Below are 19,183 nucleotides of genomic sequence, written 5' to 3' on the forward strand. Positions count from 1 at the left end.
GATTAAAGCATTGGCTTTTAGTTTTGATTGTGTGTACACAAATGTTTATTAGAACACTGCCTGGCACCTAGTAAGTGATCAATAAATGAATGAATAAATGAATGGTTCGGGAAGGAAAAGATGTGGTCTGCCCTGGGGTGGAAGGGGGGCGGGGAGGCCAGTCAGGGCGGCAGAAGTGAAAGTTGGGTTTTTTGGGGGTTGTTTTTTTTTTAAGATTTTAATTATTTATTTGACAGATAGAGATCGCAAGTAGGCAAGGAGGCAGGCAGAGAGAGAGGAGGAAGCAGGTTCCCCACCGAGCAGAGAGCCCGATGTGGGGCTCGATTCCAGAACCGTGGGACCATGACCTGAGTGGAAGGCAGAGGCTTTAACCCACTGAGCCACCCAGGTGCCCCGTTTTGTTTTGTTTTTTAAGTTTTTGGTTTTTTGTTTTTTTTTTTTAACCCACTGAGCCACCCAGGTGCCCTGTTTTGTTTTGTTTTTTAAGTTTTTGATTTTTTTTTTTTTTTAAGATTTTATTTATTTATTTGTCAAAGAGAGAGAGAGCACAAGCAGGGGGAGCGGCAGGCAGAGCAGGCAGAGAGAAGCAGGCTCCCCACCCAGCAAGGAGCCCCAGGCGGGACTCCATCCCAGAACCCTGGGATCTTGACCTGAGCCAAAAGGCAGCGGCTTAACCGACCAAGCCACCCAGTCTTCCCGAAGTGAAACTGTGTTATCCCACACACCAATTCACTGATTCCTGTGCTCAGTGAAGAAAGGAAAACCAGAAAATGAGGTGCCTTCTTGCGGCTCTTGCCTCACAGCGTACCTCCAGCACCCTCTATCGGCAAAGCCTAACGTTGCATCAATAGGCAAAGGAGAGCTGTTTACAGGGTCAAGATCATGAAACAGGGCAAAGGATGCATTTGGAGATGAAGCATTAAATGATGAAGATAAAGATGAAGCATTAAACTACCATAGTCCACCCATTTTTCTAACCCAGCTTCCATATTTATACTTCCACATACATTTTACCATTCGAGAAACTGAAAAACAACTCTGCTTCCATCTAATAAGATGCTGCTATCTTTTATACAAAGACTTCACCCTCTCCCCCAAAAGAGGAGACACACACTCTCAAGAATCATTATATCCACAGCTAACTACATTAGACATTACTTTTAAGAACAATTTTAGATTTTTTTTTAGATTAACAGAAAGATTGAGAAGATAATACAGAGTTTCCATATACTGCACACCCAGTTTCCCCTATGACTAATTTCTTTATTAGTATGGTACACTTGTTATAATCAAATGAACTAGTAATGATACATTACTAAGTCCCATAGTTTATTCAAATTTCTTTAGTTTTTACCTAATATCCTTTTTTGTTGTTGTTCCAGGATCCCACACAGAAAACATTACTTTTATTTGTCATGTCTACTTATGCTCCTCTTAGATTTTTCTTGTTTTTGATAACCTTGAAAATTTGAAAATTACTGGTCAGATATTTTGCAGGATGTCCCTCTGTTGCAAATTGTCAGAGACAGAGTGACATTTTCATTGCATCATATCAAGGGTACATAATATCAACAACTTATTACTAGTAATATTGGCCTTGGTCTCCTGGCTAATGTGTTTGTCAGGTTGCTCCATTGTAAAATTATTATTTTATCCCCTTCCAACTGTAGGCTTTGGAAGGAAATCACCATATACAGCCTACACTTAAGGGAGTATGGAGTTAAGCTCCTTCTCCTTGAAGGCAGAGTACCTATATAAATTATTTCAAATTCCTTTGCACAAGAGATTTGCCTATTTTCCCTATTTATTTTTTCAATCATTAAATCAAAACAATCATGAATGTTTACTTTATACTTGAGTTATAATCTAAATCAACACAATTTGCTGCTCAAATTTTTTTCAGTTTGGGCCATTTAAGGTGGCTCCTGTATGCCTTTTATGTATGCCCATAAATGTTTTTCAATATGAAATGTCTTTCCATTTCATCAGATCTTTAGTTTCTTTCAACAATGTTTTGCAGATTTCAATTTAACAGTCTTGCATTTACTGGGATTTATTCCTATTGTATTCTTTTTGATGCTATTGTAAATGGAATTGTCTCCTTAATTGCACTTTCAGATTGTTCATCACTTGTGTTTGGAAATGCAATTGATTTTTATACATTAATTTGGCATCCTGCAACTGCAACCTTCTTGAATTCATTTGTTCTAGTAGTTACTGGATTTCTTAGAATTTTTTTTTAAGATTTTATTTATTTATCTGACAGAGATCACAAGTAGGCAGAGAGGCAGGCAGAGAGAGAGAGAGAGAGAGAGAAGGAAGCAGGCTCCCTGCTGAGCAGAGATCCCAATGCGGGGCTCCATCCCAGGACCCTGGGATCATGACCTGAGCCAAAGGCAGAGGCTTTAACCCACTGAGCCACCCAGGCAACCCTCCTTAGAATTTTCTATATATGAGATTATTCATCCATAAAAAGTGATAGATTTACTTCTTCCTTTACAATCTGGATACCTTTTATATCTTTTTCTTGCCTGATTGCCCTTGCTTAAGCCTCCAATACCATGGAGATGCAAAATGGCTAATGTGTTTGTCTTATCTTATTCCTGATCTTAGAAGGAAAATGTTTAGTCATTCACCATTGAGTATGATGTTAGCTATAGTGTTTCTCAGATAACTTTAACATTGAGAAATTCCCTTTTATTTCATATTTTTTGGGTGTTTTATATCATGAATGAGTGCTTCTCTTTAATTCTGTGTACTTTTTCTTCATGCATTTTTAAGTGTGCTGGTAGGAACATACATATTTATGACTGCAATGTATTCTTGATAAATGAATGTTTTAGTCATTAAGAAAGGTCTCCTTTTATCTCTGATAATACTCTTGGCTGGAAATGAAGTTATCTACCATAAATACAGATATTGCAGCCTTCTTGTGCTTAATATTTCATGGTATACCTTTTTTCATTCGCTTTCAAACTATCTGACTATATTTAAGTCACATCATGAGTTTTCCCTTTTATTTTAAATCAGTCTGACATCCTCTGCCCTTTAATTGGAGTATTTAATCCACTAATATTTAATGTAATATTAATACAGTTGAATTTTGGCCTACCGTTTAATTATTTGTTCTCTATCCCTTCTGTTTTTCCTCCTTTATTTTTCCTTTCTTGCCTTTCTAAGTTATTTAAATAATTTTAGAATTCCATGTTAATTCTTCTTTTGGCTTTTTTATATAAGTCTTATTTTTTTTCTCTAGGAATTACAATATACATTCTTAATTTCTACATTAGAACTTAGAAGTTACTGAGAACTAACACTGTAACTTTAAATAAAATGCAAACATTTTGCAACTATTTAGGTCCATTATCCCTTCCCATCCTTAATACTAAATTGTTGTATGTAGTACATTCACCTATATTATAAGTCCCATGAAACAATGTAGGCTTTTTTATTTACTTGTTTTAAACAGACATATTTATTATAAAGAATTGAAATGGGAAAAATCCAAAAAAGATTTTGTATTTACAATTGTTTATCATTTTGAGGGCTCCTCATTCCATCCATGCTCCCATTTGGTATCACTTCTCTTTAGACTGCAAAACTTCCTTTTGCATTTCTCTTATAGTTCATATGTGCTAGCAACAAATTCTCTTAGATGTGTTTCACCCAAAAATGTCACCATTTTGCCCTCATTCTTTTTTAAAAAAATATTTTATTTATTTTTTTGAGATAGGTAAATAGAGAAAGAGCACAAGCACAAGCAGGGTAGGGGGAAGAGGGTTGGGCAGAGGGAGAGGGAAAAGCAGGCTCTCCACTGAGCAGGGAAACCAGTGTTGGGCTCAATCCCAGGACTCTGAGATCATGACTTCAACTAAAGGCACATACTTAACCACTGAATGAGCCACCCAGACCCCCCACACTGCCCTCATTTTTGAAGGATTTTTTTTTTTCTTTTCTAGGTAGAATTCTTGATGATTCTTTTCAGCACTTTAAAGATGTTATTCCACTTTCTCTGGCCTCTACATATTCCTATAAGAAGTCAGATATTAAATCATTATTTCTCTGTATATAATTCCTCCTTTTTCTCATATTTTTTTTACTTTCAAAATCTTGACTATAATTTTTAAAACATGACTGCCTTTATGTGTGTGTATATACATATATATAATTTTATTTTTTTTTAATTTTATTTATTTATTTATTTATTTATTTGCTTAAGTTATTTTCCTACTTCATGAGTCAGTAAAGTTAAGCTTTTTAGCAAATTTGGGAATTTTCTGGTCATTTTCTCCTCAGATTTTCCTCTCCTTCTTAGATAACACCTAAAGATGTTATTTAACAAGTCCCTGAGACTCCTGTTCAATTGTTTTCCAAATTTTTTTCCTTCTTCTCTTAAAAGATTAGACAATATCCATTGATCTGTCTTCAAGTTCATAGGTTCTTTTTTTCTGTCTCCATTCTGATATTAATTTTCTCCAGGGAATTTTTCAAATGGTTTTATTTTTTCAGCTCTCCAATTTCTATATGATTCTTTTGTATTGTTTCTATTTCTATGCCTCTTTTTTATTTATAGTAAGCATATATTCTTTTACATCATTGAGAATAGTTATAATAGATGCTTTAAAATCTTTATTTCTTTAATCTAATCATCTAAGAAATCTCAAAGGTTAGTTTTTGGGGTTTTTTTTGTTTGTTTGTTTTTTGTTTTTTTAAAGATTTTATTTATTTATTTGACAGGCAGAGATCACAAGTAGGCAGAGAGGCAGGCAGAGAGAGAGAGAGAGAGGTGGAAGCAGACTCCCTGCTGAGCAGAGAGCCCGATGTGGGGCTCGATCCCAGGACCCTGGGACCATGACCTGAGCCGAAGGCAGAGGCTTTAACCCACTGAGCCACCCAGGCACCCCTGAAAGGTTAGTTTTGATTAATTATTCTTTCTTTAAAGCATGGGTTGAAAAACTATAGCCCGTAGGGCAAATCCATCCCACACCCTCTTTTGTGTATGTTTTTGTATGGCCCACGAGCTAAAAATGGTTTCTCAAATTTTTGAAGGATTGATGGAAAAAAAAAAAAATACATATGTGTATTCTACAGAGACCATATGTAGTCTATAAAGCCTAAAATATTAGCTATCAAGCCCTTCAGCGAAAAAGTTAGCCAACCTTTACTTTGGAGAATAGGTCAGAATTTCCTGGTTCTTCTTATATTAGGTAATTTTGGATTATCATCTGTACAGCATAAAATATTACATTATGAAAATACCAGATTCTCAGGGCACCTGGGTGGCTCAGTCGGCTAAGCATATGACTCATGGTTTCAGCTCAGGTTGTGATCTCATGGATCATGGGATCGAGCCCCATGTGGGCTCTATGCTGAGAGGTGAGTCTGCTTCTCTCCTTCTCCCTCTCCCTCTGACTCTCCCCCCTCACACACGTTTTCTCTCTCTCTCAAATATATCTTCTTTAAAAAACACTGGATTCTCTTATCTTTCTCCAATGAATGCTGTTTCTTTGGAAATGAAGCAGTTAACTTTTCCAATTAACTGGATTAGAAGGCTAACTCTGTTTCTTGTGTTACAGCTCCAATTTCAGGTCAACTTTTTTTCTTTGCTCTAAACTGCTTTGTTTGCTTCACACATGTGAACATATCCAAGGGTCAACCAGAGCTTTGGGCAAATATGAGTTGGGATCCCCTCTCTCATGTTTTCTTTCCAAGATCACCTCGCCCCACCCCCTGACAGTGGTAGTTGGCCCAGCCATCAGTCTTCTGGTTTCCTATGCCAGAAGCACTGTAGGTCCCCCACCACCTAGCACCACACACCATTGATTACAACTCCCCAGAGCTTAAAAATTTTGAAAACAGGGCATTTGCCTTCTCTGGCTGTTGACTCCTCACCAGCATCCTCCCACTTCTGTTCATTCCTGGGACCTTCAAGTAGCTACTCTGTTGAAGTTTATACTAGTTTTCTGGAGTAGAGTCAGCTTGGCAGGATCTCACTCAGCCACTATTGGCATTATCAGCCATTATTGGCAGTACATGTTTAAAGTGTATGGGTTCAGGAAATTCTTGTACCAAGAATCTGATTACAAATCAGAAAATGTGTTTAGGTCCTTACAGGAAACCCAGAGTACAATAACAATTTCTTTTACACACGAATAAGACATCATATGAAGAATATATACTAAGGTATGTTCTAGGAATTTTTCTCCCCTAAACTAGAGGAATATAACCAGGCATAACATAAAATTACATTAACTTCTCTAATAATGAAATAATGAAGCTGACACCAAGTTTAGGGCCAGCAAAACCCCAAGATCTTTCCACCCAAAGGTATAATCCAAAAGCAGCAACAGGATAAGTATTTGTTTCACTGAGGTGATAGTCAAACAACATAAAATAACCACTTTATAGTGGACAATTTAGTGGCATTTCTCACATTCACAATGTTGTACAACTATCACCTCTATCTCCAAAACATTTTCATCACTCCAAAATAAAATCTTATTCCCGATATGCAATTACTCATTCCCTCCTCCCCCACCCTCAAGACTATGGCAACCACCATTCTGCTGTCTCTATGAATTTACTTATTTTGGATATTTCATACAAGTGGGATCATGATATGTGACCTTTTACATCTGACTTCTTTCACTTAGTATGATATTTTGAAGGTTTATCCACATTATAGCATGTAGTAGTACCTTATTCCTTTCTATGGCTGATGATATTCTCTTTTTTTTTTTTTTAACATTCTCTTTTTTTATAGCATTCTCTCCACCATTTGGCTATTGTGACTAGTGCTGCTATGAACACCAAATTTCTTATTTTGTTTTGTTTTTTTATTGTGTTAAAAATATACATAACACAATGTTTACCATTTTAACCATTTTTAAGTGTACAATTCATTGCATCAAATACATTCAGTATTATGCAAGCATAGCCATGACCAATCTCCAGAACTATTTCAACATCTCAAACAGATACTCTGTTAAACATTCCCTCCTGTTCCTCAGCCCCTGGTAATCACCATTCTACTTTCTTCTCCATTAATCTGACAAGTCTTGGTACTTCAAATAAATAAAATCACACCCTGGTTGTCCATTTATGCCTGGCATTTCACTGACCATAATGTTTTGAAGGTGAAAATCAAAAGTTTTTATAAAACAAAAATACACATTTTATATGTAAAAATGACTAAAGTTTAACACTGTAATCAAACAGCACCAACATCATCAATAACATGTGCAAAGCACCTTTTGCTAGAATTACTTCATTCATTCCTCACAACTGCCCTGTGAGAAGGGCTTTACAGATGAAGGAACCAGGTTCAGAGAAGATATAACTCATTTGCCCAAGGACAGGCAGCTTATAATATAAACATGCATACACAGATCTTCCAATTCCATTCCCAAACTCCTGGTCCTTTTTACTTTTATTTTTTTAAAGATTTTATTTATTTGAGAGAGACAGCACATGAGCTGGTGTGGGGGAGGGGGGCCAAGGGAGAGGGAGAAGCAGACTCCCCACTGAGCAGGGAGCCCACCACAGGATCAGTCCCAGGACCTCGAGATCATGACCTGAGATGAAGGCAGGCTCTTAAGCAACTAAGCCACCCAGGCACCCCACTCCCAAACCTTTTTAATTGAAAGGATCAGCTGCCTCCTAGCCCAATACCATACCACTTATAAGGATGGTCAGGAGGGACCTACGTGGAAGGGAGAGACAGAGAGGCCCCAGGGACAAGTAAGATCTTGAGACAGAACTTGATAAACCAGTTTTTGCTAGAAAGAGAGAAACACAATGGGCATTCCAGGCATCATCATGACCATCTGGGACCTGGGTGCAGACAAGCCTGGGTACTAGGCAAGGAGGAAAGAAGCAGGATATGGATAGGAACAGTGTGTATCCTAATCAAATCTGAGAAGAGTGAAGAATCCTATCTTTCATTCCCATCTATAATGGATTATCTTAAACAAGGACATTTGTTCCTTTTTTTTTTCCTGCTTTACCAGAACATAGAGATAAATAAAATTTCAGCCAAAAGCTACATGTGCCCCTAGAGCTTCCTAGTTGGCATTGACTGCCAGTCAGCACTGTCTTTTTTCACTGCATCCTGGACTGAGGCAGGATGTGGAAGGGATGAATATCACTTCCCACACATTACAGCCAAAATCCTGATTGAAACCAAGTAAGCACTAAAGTGAATTTGATTCATTTATTTGATAACTTATGCCATAGGCTACCTACACCCTTAAGATTCATTTCCACAGAGGAGAAAATAATAAAAGCAAAAAATAACCTCAGCTGTGAATGCTAACCCAACCACTTATTTTTATTTTATAGAGGAAATCATCTTTAGGAAGAAAACTTATGATTTTGATCACTGAGGGCAACACTGCTGAAAATCTAAAGACATTTCATTTTATAATCACTCCTATTAAGGGAAGTTTTTAAAAAATTGTTTATTACAAAAACAAGAATCATGATAAGAGTGAAGAATAAACACTTTTCAATCTGTGGATATCAACCATTCATAAGCAGAAAAATCATAATTTGGTATTAATAAAATGGTGTCTCTATCAAGACTAAATAAGAAAGACTTTTTTAAAAACTCTGCATATCAACTGATGATACAGCAAAATAGTGCCAACAGTGAATCAGGGAAAAGAAAAAGTTAAAATATCTTGGCCCCAGCACTAGAAATCCCATAACTTCATGTATTTGAAAACCAAACATACCAAGGCTCATTTTCCCCTTAAAGGAAGTTTTCTTTGAGGGAGGAGCAAGATGGCAAGATGGCAGAGTAGGATATCTAAATATTGTTGGGAGCTCAGCTAGATAGAATCAAACCATTCTGAACAGCTACAAACCTAACAGGAGATCAAAGAGAATTAGAGCATCAATTCTAGGAACAAAAAAGCAACCACTTTCTGGGAGGTAGGATGTGTGGAGAAGTGAATCCGAGGAGACGTATGGGAAAATAGATTGCGGGTGGAGGGGCTGGCTCCACGCAAGCAGTAGAGCAACAGAGCACAAAATCAGAACTTTTAGAAATCTGCTTCACTGAGGGACATCACTTCAGAGGCTAAGTGGGTGGGTGGAGCCCTCATGGGGACAGTGTGGTCTCAGGTCCCTTGGGGTCACAGAAAGACTGGGGGTGTCTCAGGGTGGCAGAGCTCCCAGGTATCGGAACCAGGAAGCCAGCTGCAAAGACGGAGCTGAGGAGTGGGCTCTCAGCTCGGGGTTATTTTAGACTGTGATCCACAGCACAGTCGGGCCACTGCTCTTCAAGCAGGGACCCCGCAAGTGGGGAGACTTATCTTCCTCCTCTGGAGGCAGGAATCTGCTGGGTTTGGACACTCCAAATGGGACTGTGCACCAGAGACAGAAATGCTCAGTCACAGGCTGGGTGAGCTTGAAGCACAGCCGGAGACCAGGGAGATGGGAGGGACTGACTGCTTTTCTCCAAGGGCACACTGAGGAGTGCGGTGCCAAGCTCTCGGCTCCTCCATGTGGAGATTAGGAGGCTGCCATTGTCATTTCCAACTTCCAAAGCTGTACGGAAAGCATTCAGGAAACAAAAAGCCACAGAGAGCTAACATGAGCAGATTACTTAGCCTAGACCCTGGGAAGGGCATGCAATTCCGCCTCAGGCAAACAAGTGTGATGCAATTCCACCTCGGGCAAAGACATTTGAGAATCATGGCAATAGGCCCCTCCCCCCAAAAGATTAGCAAGAACATCTATCCAAGACCAATCACTGAGAAAAACGATCACCGATTGTATGAGAAATAATCGATTTCTGAGAAATAGATCACTCAGAAATATGGAACTTCAGAACTAGGGGAAAGCAACACATAGAATTCATGGCTATTTTCCCATGATTCCTTAGTCCTTCAAAGTTAAATTTTTTTAATTTTATTTTTTCTTATTCTATTTTTAAAATTTGTCCTTTCTTATTTTAATGTTTTTCATCTATTTTATCTTATCAATACCTTTTTAAAAAAGTCTTTTTTTTAAGATTTTATTTATTTATTTGACAGTGATCACAAGTAGGCAGAGAGGCAGGCATAGAGAGAGGGGGAGGCAGGCTCCCTGCTGAGCAGAGAGTCCAATGCGGGGCTTGATCCAAGGACCCTGGGATCGTGACCTGAGCCAAAGGCAGAGGCGTTAACCCACTCAGCCACCCAGGTGCCCCTAAAAGTCTTTTTAAATTTTCATTGTTACAGTCATATTCTATCCTTTCATTGTATTTAACCTTATTTTGTGTATACATATAGGTTTTTCTTTCTTTAAAATTTTGGGATACAGTTTCTTCTAACAGATCAAAATATACCCTAAATCTAGTGCATGGCTTTGTTCTAGTCTCCAGCCTGATCACATTCTTTCCTTTTTTTCTTTTTTCAACCAACTTCTTATTAATTCCATTTTTAGAATCTTTTTTAATTTTTATCTTTACAATCATATTCCATCTCTTTATCATGTTTCCCCTTATTTCTGGATATATATATAAGATATTCTTTCTTTAAAATTTTGGGAAGAAGTTTTTTCTAACAGACCAAAATACAACCAAAATCAAGTGTGTGGTGCTATCTCATTCACCAGTCTAAGAGAATTCCCCCTCAAAATCAATAAAAATATGTAAACACCCTGTCATCTAATAGTAAAACTTACAAGTCTCAGTAACAAAGAGAAAATCCTGAAAGCAGCTCTGGACAAGAGGTCTGTAACATATGGTGGTAGAAAGATTGGCAACAGACCTATCCACAGAGACCTGGCAGGGCAGAAAGGACTGGCATGATATATTCAGAGCACTAAACAAAAAAATATGCAGCCAAGAATACTATATCCAGCTACGCAGTCACTGAAAATACAAGGAGAGATAAAATGCTTCCAGGACAAACAAAAACTAAAAGAATTTGCAAACACCAAACCAGCCCTACAGGAAATATTGAAAGGGGTCCTCTAAGCAAAGAGAAAACCTAAAAGTAGCAGACCAGAAAGGAATCGAGACAATATACAGTAACAACCACCTTACAGGCAATACAATGGCACTAAATTCGTATCTTTCAAGTTACTCTGAATGTAAATGGGCTAGATACCCCAATCAAAAGAAACAGGGTTTCAGAATGGATTAAAAAACAAGACCCATCAATATGCTGTCTGCAAGAAACTCATTTTAGACCCAAAGACACCTCCAGATTTAAAGTGAGGGAGTGTAAAACAATTTACCATGCTAATGGACATCAAAAGAAAGCCAGGGTATCAATCCCTATATCAGATAAATTAGATTATTTAACCCAAAGACTCTACTAGTTGATGAAGAAGGACACTAAATCATATATAAACGATCTGTCCAACAAGAAGATCTAACAATTTTAAACATCTATGCCCCTAACATGGGAGAAGCCACTTATATAAAGCAATTAATAATAAAAATCAGGGGTGCCTGGGTGGTTCAGTGGGTTAAGACCTCTGCCTTCAGTTCAGGTCATGATCCCAGGGCCCTGGGATTGAGCCCCACATCAGGCTCTTTGCTCAGCAGGGAGCCTGCTTCCTCCTCTCTCTCTCTCTCTGCCTTCCTCTCTGCCTACTTGTGATCTCTGTCAAATAAATAAATAAAATCTTTAAAAAACAAAACAAAATAACAAAAATCAAAGAAATACATCAACAATAATACAATAATAGTAGGAGACTTTAACACCTCCCTCACTGAAATGGACAGATCATCTAAGCAAAAGATCAACAAGGAAATAAAGGCCTTAAATGACACATTGGACCAGATGGACATCACAGATATATTCAGAACATTCCATCCCAAAGCAACAGAATACACCTTCTTCTCTAGTGCACATGGAACATTCTCCAGAATAGATCACACCCAGGATAACAAATCAGGTCTCAACCAGTACCATAAAATTGGGATCATTCCCTGCATATTTTCAGACCACAATGCTCTGAAACTAGAACTCAATCAAAAGAGGAAAAATGGAAAGAACTCAAATACATGGGAGTTAAAGAGCATCCGACTAAAGAATGAATGGGTCAACCAGGAAATTAAAGAAGAATTGAAAAAATTCATGGAAACAAATGAAAATGAAAACACAACTCTTCAAAATCTTTGGGATGCAGCAAAGGCAGTCCTGAGAGGAACATGTATAGCAATACAAGCCTTTCTCAAGAAACAAGAAAGGTCTCAAGTACACAACCTAACCCTGCACCTAAAGGACCTAGAGAAAGAGCAAAGAAAGCCTAAACCCAGCAAGAGAAGATAAATAATAAAGATCAGACCAGAAATCAATGAAATAGAAACCAAAAGAACAATGGAACAAATCAACGAAACTAGGAGCTAGTTCTTTGAAAGAATTAGTAAGATTGATAAACCCCTGCCAAGATTTATCAAAAAGACAAGAGAAAGAACCCAAACAAATAAAAACCATGAACGAAAGAGGAGAAATCACAACCAACACCAAAGAAATGCAATTATAAGAACATATTATGAGCAACTATATGCCAGCAAATATGACTGGAAGAAATGGATCCATTCCTAGAGACATATAAACTACCAAAACTGAACCAGGAAGAAATAGAAAACATGAACAGACCCATAATCAGTAAGAAGATTAAAGCAGTCATCAAAAATCTCCCAACAAACAAGAGCCCAGGGCCAGACGGCTTCCCAGGGGAATTCTACCAAATGTATAAAGAAGAATTAACACCTATTCTCCTGAAACTGTTCCAAAACATAGAAATGGAAGGAAAACTTCCAAACTCATTTTATGAAGCCAGCATTACCTTGATCCCAAAACCAGACAAAGATCCCACCAAAAAGGAGAATTACAGACCAATATCCTTGATGAACAAGAATACAGAACAAGAATACAGAAATAGGATCCAACAGTACATCCCACGACCAAGTGGGATTTAATCCAGGGCTGCAAAGTTGGTTCAACATCCACAAATCAATCAATGTGATATAATACATTAATAAAAGAAAGAACAAGAACCATATGATATTCTCAATAGATGCTGAAAAAGCATTTGACACAGTACAGCATCCTTTCTTGATCAAAGATCCAACTCGAAAAAAAAAAAAAAAAAAAAAAAGATCCAACTCGAACTTTATCAAAACTCTTCAAAGTATAGGGATAGAAGATACATACCTCAGTATCATCAAACCCATCTAAGAAAAACCCACAGTATCATTCTCAATGGGGGAAAAACTGAGAGCTTCTCCCCTAAGGTCAGGAACACAGCAGGGATGTCCACTATCACCACTGCTATTCAACATAGTACTAGAACTCCTAGCTTTAGCAATCAGGCAACAAAAAGAAAAAAGTCATCTGAATCGGCAAAGAAGAAGTCAAACTCTCAGTCTTTGCAGATGATATGATACTTTATGAGGAAAACCCAAGAGACTCCACTCTAAAACTGCTAGAACTCATACAGGAATTCAGTAAAGTGTTAGGATATAAAATCAATGCACAGAAATCAGTTGCAGGTCTATACATCAAGAGCAAGACAGAAGAACAGGAAATTAAAGAGTCGATCCTATTTACAATTGCACCAAAACCATACAATACCTAGGATTAAACCTAACCAAAGAGGCAAAGAATCTGTACTCAGAAAACTATAAAGTACTCATGAAAGAAATTGAGTAAGACACAAAGAAATGGAAAAACGTTCCATGCTCATGGACTGGAAGAACAAATGTTGTAAAAATGTCTATGCTACCAAAAGTAATCTACACATTTAATGAAATCCTTATCAAAATATCATCAACATTTTTCAAAGAAATGGAACAAATAATCCTAAAATCTATATGGAACCAGAAAAGATCCTGAATAGCCAGAGGAATGTTGAAAAAGAAAAGCAAAGTAGGCAGCATCACAATTCCAGATTTCAAGCTCTATTACAAAGCTGTAATCATCAAGACAGTATGGTACTGGCACAAAAACAGACACATAGATCAATGGAACAGAATAGAGAGCCTAGAAATGGACCCACAACTCTATGTTCAACTAATCCTCGACAAAGCAAGAAAGAATGTCCAATGAAAAAAAGACAGTCTCTTTAGCAAATGGTGCTGGGAAAATTGGACAGCCACATGCAGAAGAATGAAACTGAACCATTTCCTTACACCACACACAAAAATAAACTCAAAATGCATGAAAGACCTCAATGTGAGACAGGAATCCATCAAAATCTTTGAGAACATAGGCCGCAACCTCTTTGACTCACCCACAGCAACTTCTTCCTAGAAACATCGCCAAAGGCAAAGGAAGCAAGGGCAAAAATGAACTATTGGGACTTCATCAAGATCAAAAGCTTTTGCACAGCAAAGGAAACAGTCAATAAAACCAAAAGACAACCGACAGAATGGAAGAAGATACTTGCAAATGTCATATCAGATAAAGGGCTAGGACCCAAAATCTATAAAGAATTTATCAAAATCAACACCCAAAGAACAAATAATCCAACCAAGAAATGGGAGAAGACATGAACAGACATTTCTGCAAAGAAGACATCTAGATGGCCAAGAGACACATGAAAAAGTGCTCAATACCACTTGGCATCAGGGAAATACAAATCAAAACCACAGTGAGATACCACCTCACACCAGTCAGAATGGCTCAAATAAACCAGTCAAGAAAGGACAGATGTTGGCGAGGATGCAGAGAAAGGGGAAACCCTCCTACACTGTTGATGGGAATGCGAGTTGGTGCAGCCACTCTGGAAAAGTACGGAGACTCCTCAAAAAGTTGAAAATAGAGCTACCCTACAACCCAGCAATCACACTAGTGGGTATTTACCCTAAAGATACAAATGTAGTGATCTGAAAAGGCATGTGTACCTGAATGTTTATAGCAGCAATATCCACACTAGCCAAACTATGAAAAGAACCTAGATGCTCTTCAACAGATGAATGGATAAAGAAGATGTGGCGTACTATGCAGCCATCAAAAAACAAAATCTTGCCACTTGCAACCATATGGATGAACTAGAAGGTATTATGCTAAGCGAAATAAGTCAATCAGAGAAAGACAATTATCATATGATCTCTCTGATATGAGGAATTTGAGAGGTAGGGTGGGGGGGGAGGGGTCATGGGCAGAAGGGAGGGAAAAAATGAAAAAAGATGAGACCAGGGAAGGAGACAAACCATAAGAGACTCTTAATCTCAGGAAACAAACTGAGGGTTTGGGGGGGAGGGGGCAGGGAGGGATGGGGTGGCTAGGTTATGGACACTGGGGAGGATATGTGCTATGGTGAGTGCTGTGAACTGTACAAGACTGATGATTCACAGACCTGTACCCCTGAAGCAAATACTACATTATATGTTATTTTTTTTTAAAAGGCAATAAATAAATAAAAATGAAAAAGAAAGAAGAAACAAAGGAAGTCTTCTTTGCATATACAGATTATAATTTATTTAAAAGAAGTTTATTTGCTGGTTAATAATTTAAAAAGTAATTTATTAATCTTTAAGCCCCTTATAATTAAAACCTAGAGGAAAATATTTTAGTACCCATTTAATTTTCTATATTAAAAAAATGTTTTTAATGAAACTACTTAAAAGGAAAGTTTAAACTGTAAATAGCCTGGCACTCATAGAACACAAACACAGAAGATTCACATCTCAACCCTAAGCTATGTACGATAAACACTTATATAAGGAACAAAACTGAAACTTCACATCATTTTACCCCGTTAAAGATGTAGAATACACAGACAAGGATATTATTTACACCAAATGTAAATTAGGTCCTTGGACCACGCAGAAACTGTAAGACAATCAGACAGAACACCTAAACCATAAAATATGCCTTCCTAAATATTTTTTTCGTTATGTCCAGTTTTGCTTGCTTCCTCTGCTTGAGATATAGTCATTTGTCACAGCATCAGATGAATGTAAATGGAACTACCAAGCAACTGTTACAAATAATCATAGATCGGAAACAAACAGAAATGTAACCAGAAAAATAGTAACAGTCCCTAATTTCAGTTTCTAACTCACAACCCCAACCCCCTCACACTTCCCAAAAAGGCAGAAACTTTTCAATTAAAGATTGGTGAATTTAAGGGAAATGCCACACCATGGTATTACTTATCTAAGTACTAAAAATGAGTAACAACACAATGAAACAGGAACAAAGCATTACTCTGGTATTATGGCGCCACCCACTGGCTAAGAAGTCCCCATAGCAAATATGAAACCCAGCCGTTAAAAAAAGAGATTATTGAAACAGGAAGGAAAATAACACTGATATTCTAATTCATTACAGCATCAGGAACTTCTAACAAAAAAGAACCATCCATATTATTTATTATTACAAAGAAAGAAGAGTAACTGCTAAATATATTCACAAGGGTAAATTTTATTACTTTTGAAATGCAATTCTAGTCTCCAAAAGCTAGGACTTAAATCTTAAGAGTCAAAACAAATATATAAAATGTCCTTTCAGCCCTGTAACTGTATATAAAAATACAGTCTTAAGCAGAAGATGCACACTTGCATTTCACTGCTAAGAAAGAAATTATAATATTCATAATATATTTAAATGTTAATATATTTAAATATAATTTAATATATATAAGATATATATAATATATTTAAATATATTTAAATGTTAATACAATGGAGTTAGCCCCATTTCCACCTTTACCAAAGAAGTGAGAGAATACACAGAAAAAAGGACATGTTCAAAAAACTGGACTGAAAAACACAGTGTACCCCAAAAAAGTCCTAAGAAAGACCATTCAGATAAACTAGCATAAATTTTTCTTTAAAACAGCACCTTTATAGTCCAAAATATATTCAACTTAATACAATCTCCATTTCCTCCAAATGACATCATTTCTGTCTTTCCAAATAGTTCTTCTCTTAAATGCCAGCATTCTAAAAATCTCATCATGGAAAATACCTGAGAGTCATTTCTCCTCAAGGACAACCTCCCCTGGTAACGCTCAGAATCACACATAAAGGTTTTATGTCCTTTTTAGAGTCCGTAGGACCCTGCTGACAGTGGATTTCTAAAGACCACACCTCAGAATTCCTCTGCAGATGTGACCTGCTCTTCCAATTCATAACTCATGACTACGCTGCAGGCAGTCAGTACAGGCTTCAAGTTTCTTTGGCTTAATGATCATTATCATCTGGTCTGCAAAAGCCAAGGTCTTTGCTTGCTCAGAGTTGGTTGATTGCAGATAAGAAGATGATGAGAAAAGTCACATTCCCACAGATATAAACTGCAAACACCACCTTTTTAAAAGCATGACCCTGGAAGAAAAATTGAGACGTGAAAGAAAGAAACAACTCTCATCGAGGTTTGTGTCAATAAATAAGAAAAGGGGGACTTACTTCTGCTTCAGCTACAGTAAATGACTGAAGGATCTGAATTCTGGCATCATTCAATATTTCAACTGTCAAAAACAACAACATAAGTTTGTAAGGCCCGTGAGTACGCCAGTAAACTAACTCAAAAAAAAAAAAAAAAGTCCTGATGTGTAGCATTTGTTGATTTCCAGGTATATATATTCTCCCATGTCAAGCTACCAAATGTTGCAAACTTCCTGAACATGTGAGGTTCTCACAAATTGGGACAATCTGGCTATGGAACATATTTGTCGAGGGACTTAAAATATGCCTCTTCTCCTGGTCAGTAAACATCATATCAAAGTCTTAACAAACAACGTTTTAAGTACATATGTATTTTAAATAGCAAGCCATAATTCAGTGGCCATCAGAAATCCTATGGATGTGACTCTATTGTGAACCAAAAATGGCAGGATAGATATTTAGTACTAGCCTCCTAAAAGTTGCCCGGGCTCCTAGATTGAAAACTAAAAGGTCCTATTTTTAGAAGTCCCCTTTAACTTATCATTTAGGAGGCTGGAACTAAATAAGACACAAAGGACACAGCTCAGAAGCCCAGCTAGTTTAAAGTGTCACGCAGTCTCTACTAATGTCTCCATTCCTAATAGCTGTAGGTATCTTGACCCTGCCTAAGGTCGTCCATTTGGCACTAAGATCGATATGGACTTGCCATTAGAAAGTCTGGGTAAGGGGCACCTGGGTGGCTCAGTGGGTTTAAGCCTCTGCCTTTGGCTCAGGTTATGGTCCTAGGGTCCTGGGATCGAGCCCCGCATTGGGCTCCCTGCTCAGCAGGGAGCCTGCTTCCCCCTCTCTCTCTGCCTGCCTCTCTGCCTACCTGTGATCTCTGTCTGTCAAATAAATAAATAAAATCTTTTTAAAAAATAGTTAAAAAAAAAAAGAAAAGAAAGTCTGGGCAAAAGAAGTTTTTCCTATCCCACTTGCCTAGTTAGCTAGCTATATATGATGTAGATGGCAACCGAATTGTCAGCACACGGCAAGTTTATCAAATAGGCAAAATCTGCCTGCAGCTCTGCCCTGCGTTGACTTTGGGCATCTCTTCTTCCTCCACTTCTGGGTTCTCTTAGCTCCATGCATTCAGGATTCTCAGTGTGGATGGGCTCCAAGTCAGACCAGCATGCAACATAATAAGTATTTAAAACAAAAGACTTCTTCCCTAAAACCTAAGATCATTACCTTTTTTCCCTCACAAATTCTAATGAGTATCAAAACCACAAGGGCAGAATATTTCCATGAGTTCTAACACTGACTAATCACCATAGACATTTTCAGTGAGCTACCCTCTAAGAGTCAACCATCAGTATCTACAAACTAATTATATTCCTGGAGTTTGTATAAAGGTGATTCTATATAACATGGCTGTTTGAGCAGGTTACCTTTTCGAGAAAGTCGGTAGGCATGCATCTCCAGAACAATCTCCGTTCCAACATGCCAGGCTACAAATCCAATCATTGCATAGGTTTTCCACGGGCCAGGAAGATCTAGTCCTGGTAAATCCATTCCCAGGAACATTGCTGCCACTATATGTATAAGAAAAATGTATCTATTCAAATGTAGTCCCCCTCAAGAGAGGTAATTATGTGAGTACATGTGTGTGTATTATATCAAGTAAAACACAACAAAAGAGTTTATGAGATGAATTAGACTAATGTTTAAGACCAAATAATAAACTTAGTCTTTTTTTTAATTGTAAGACGAGAAACGGTAAGATGGGAAATTATACTTATGATCTACAAATTGTTTAAAAAGAGACGCTCAAGGGGCCCCTGGGTGGCTCAGTGGGTTAAAGCC

The 19,183-nt window shown here is 37.6% G+C and overlaps 1 protein-coding gene across 1 annotated transcript in view; it reads right to left on the reverse strand.

Moving 5' to 3' along the window:
• Nucleotides 1–16,356: 16,356 nt before the first annotated feature.
• The window catches only part of LOC111143492 (ferric chelate reductase 1), a 56,766-nt gene continuing 53,939 nt past the window's right edge, over nucleotides 16,357–19,183 (reverse strand). Inside the window, exons 14-16 of the mRNA XM_022497293.1 lie at nucleotides 18,769–18,912; nucleotides 17,360–17,421; nucleotides 16,357–17,278 (exon numbers count right to left, since the gene is read on the reverse strand). Of these exons, the coding sequence (XP_022353001.1) occupies nucleotides 17,186–17,278; nucleotides 17,360–17,421; nucleotides 18,769–18,912 (299 nt within the window). The 3' untranslated portion in view covers nucleotides 16,357–17,185. The remainder of the gene's footprint in view (nucleotides 17,279–17,359; nucleotides 17,422–18,768; nucleotides 18,913–19,183) is intronic.

Source organism: Enhydra lutris, unplaced genomic scaffold, assembly GCF_002288905.1.
Source record: "Enhydra lutris kenyoni isolate GAN:26980312 unplaced genomic scaffold, ASM228890v2 scaffoldscaffold9, whole genome shotgun sequence".
Classification (NCBI taxonomy): domain Eukaryota; kingdom Metazoa; phylum Chordata; class Mammalia; order Carnivora; family Mustelidae; genus Enhydra; species Enhydra lutris.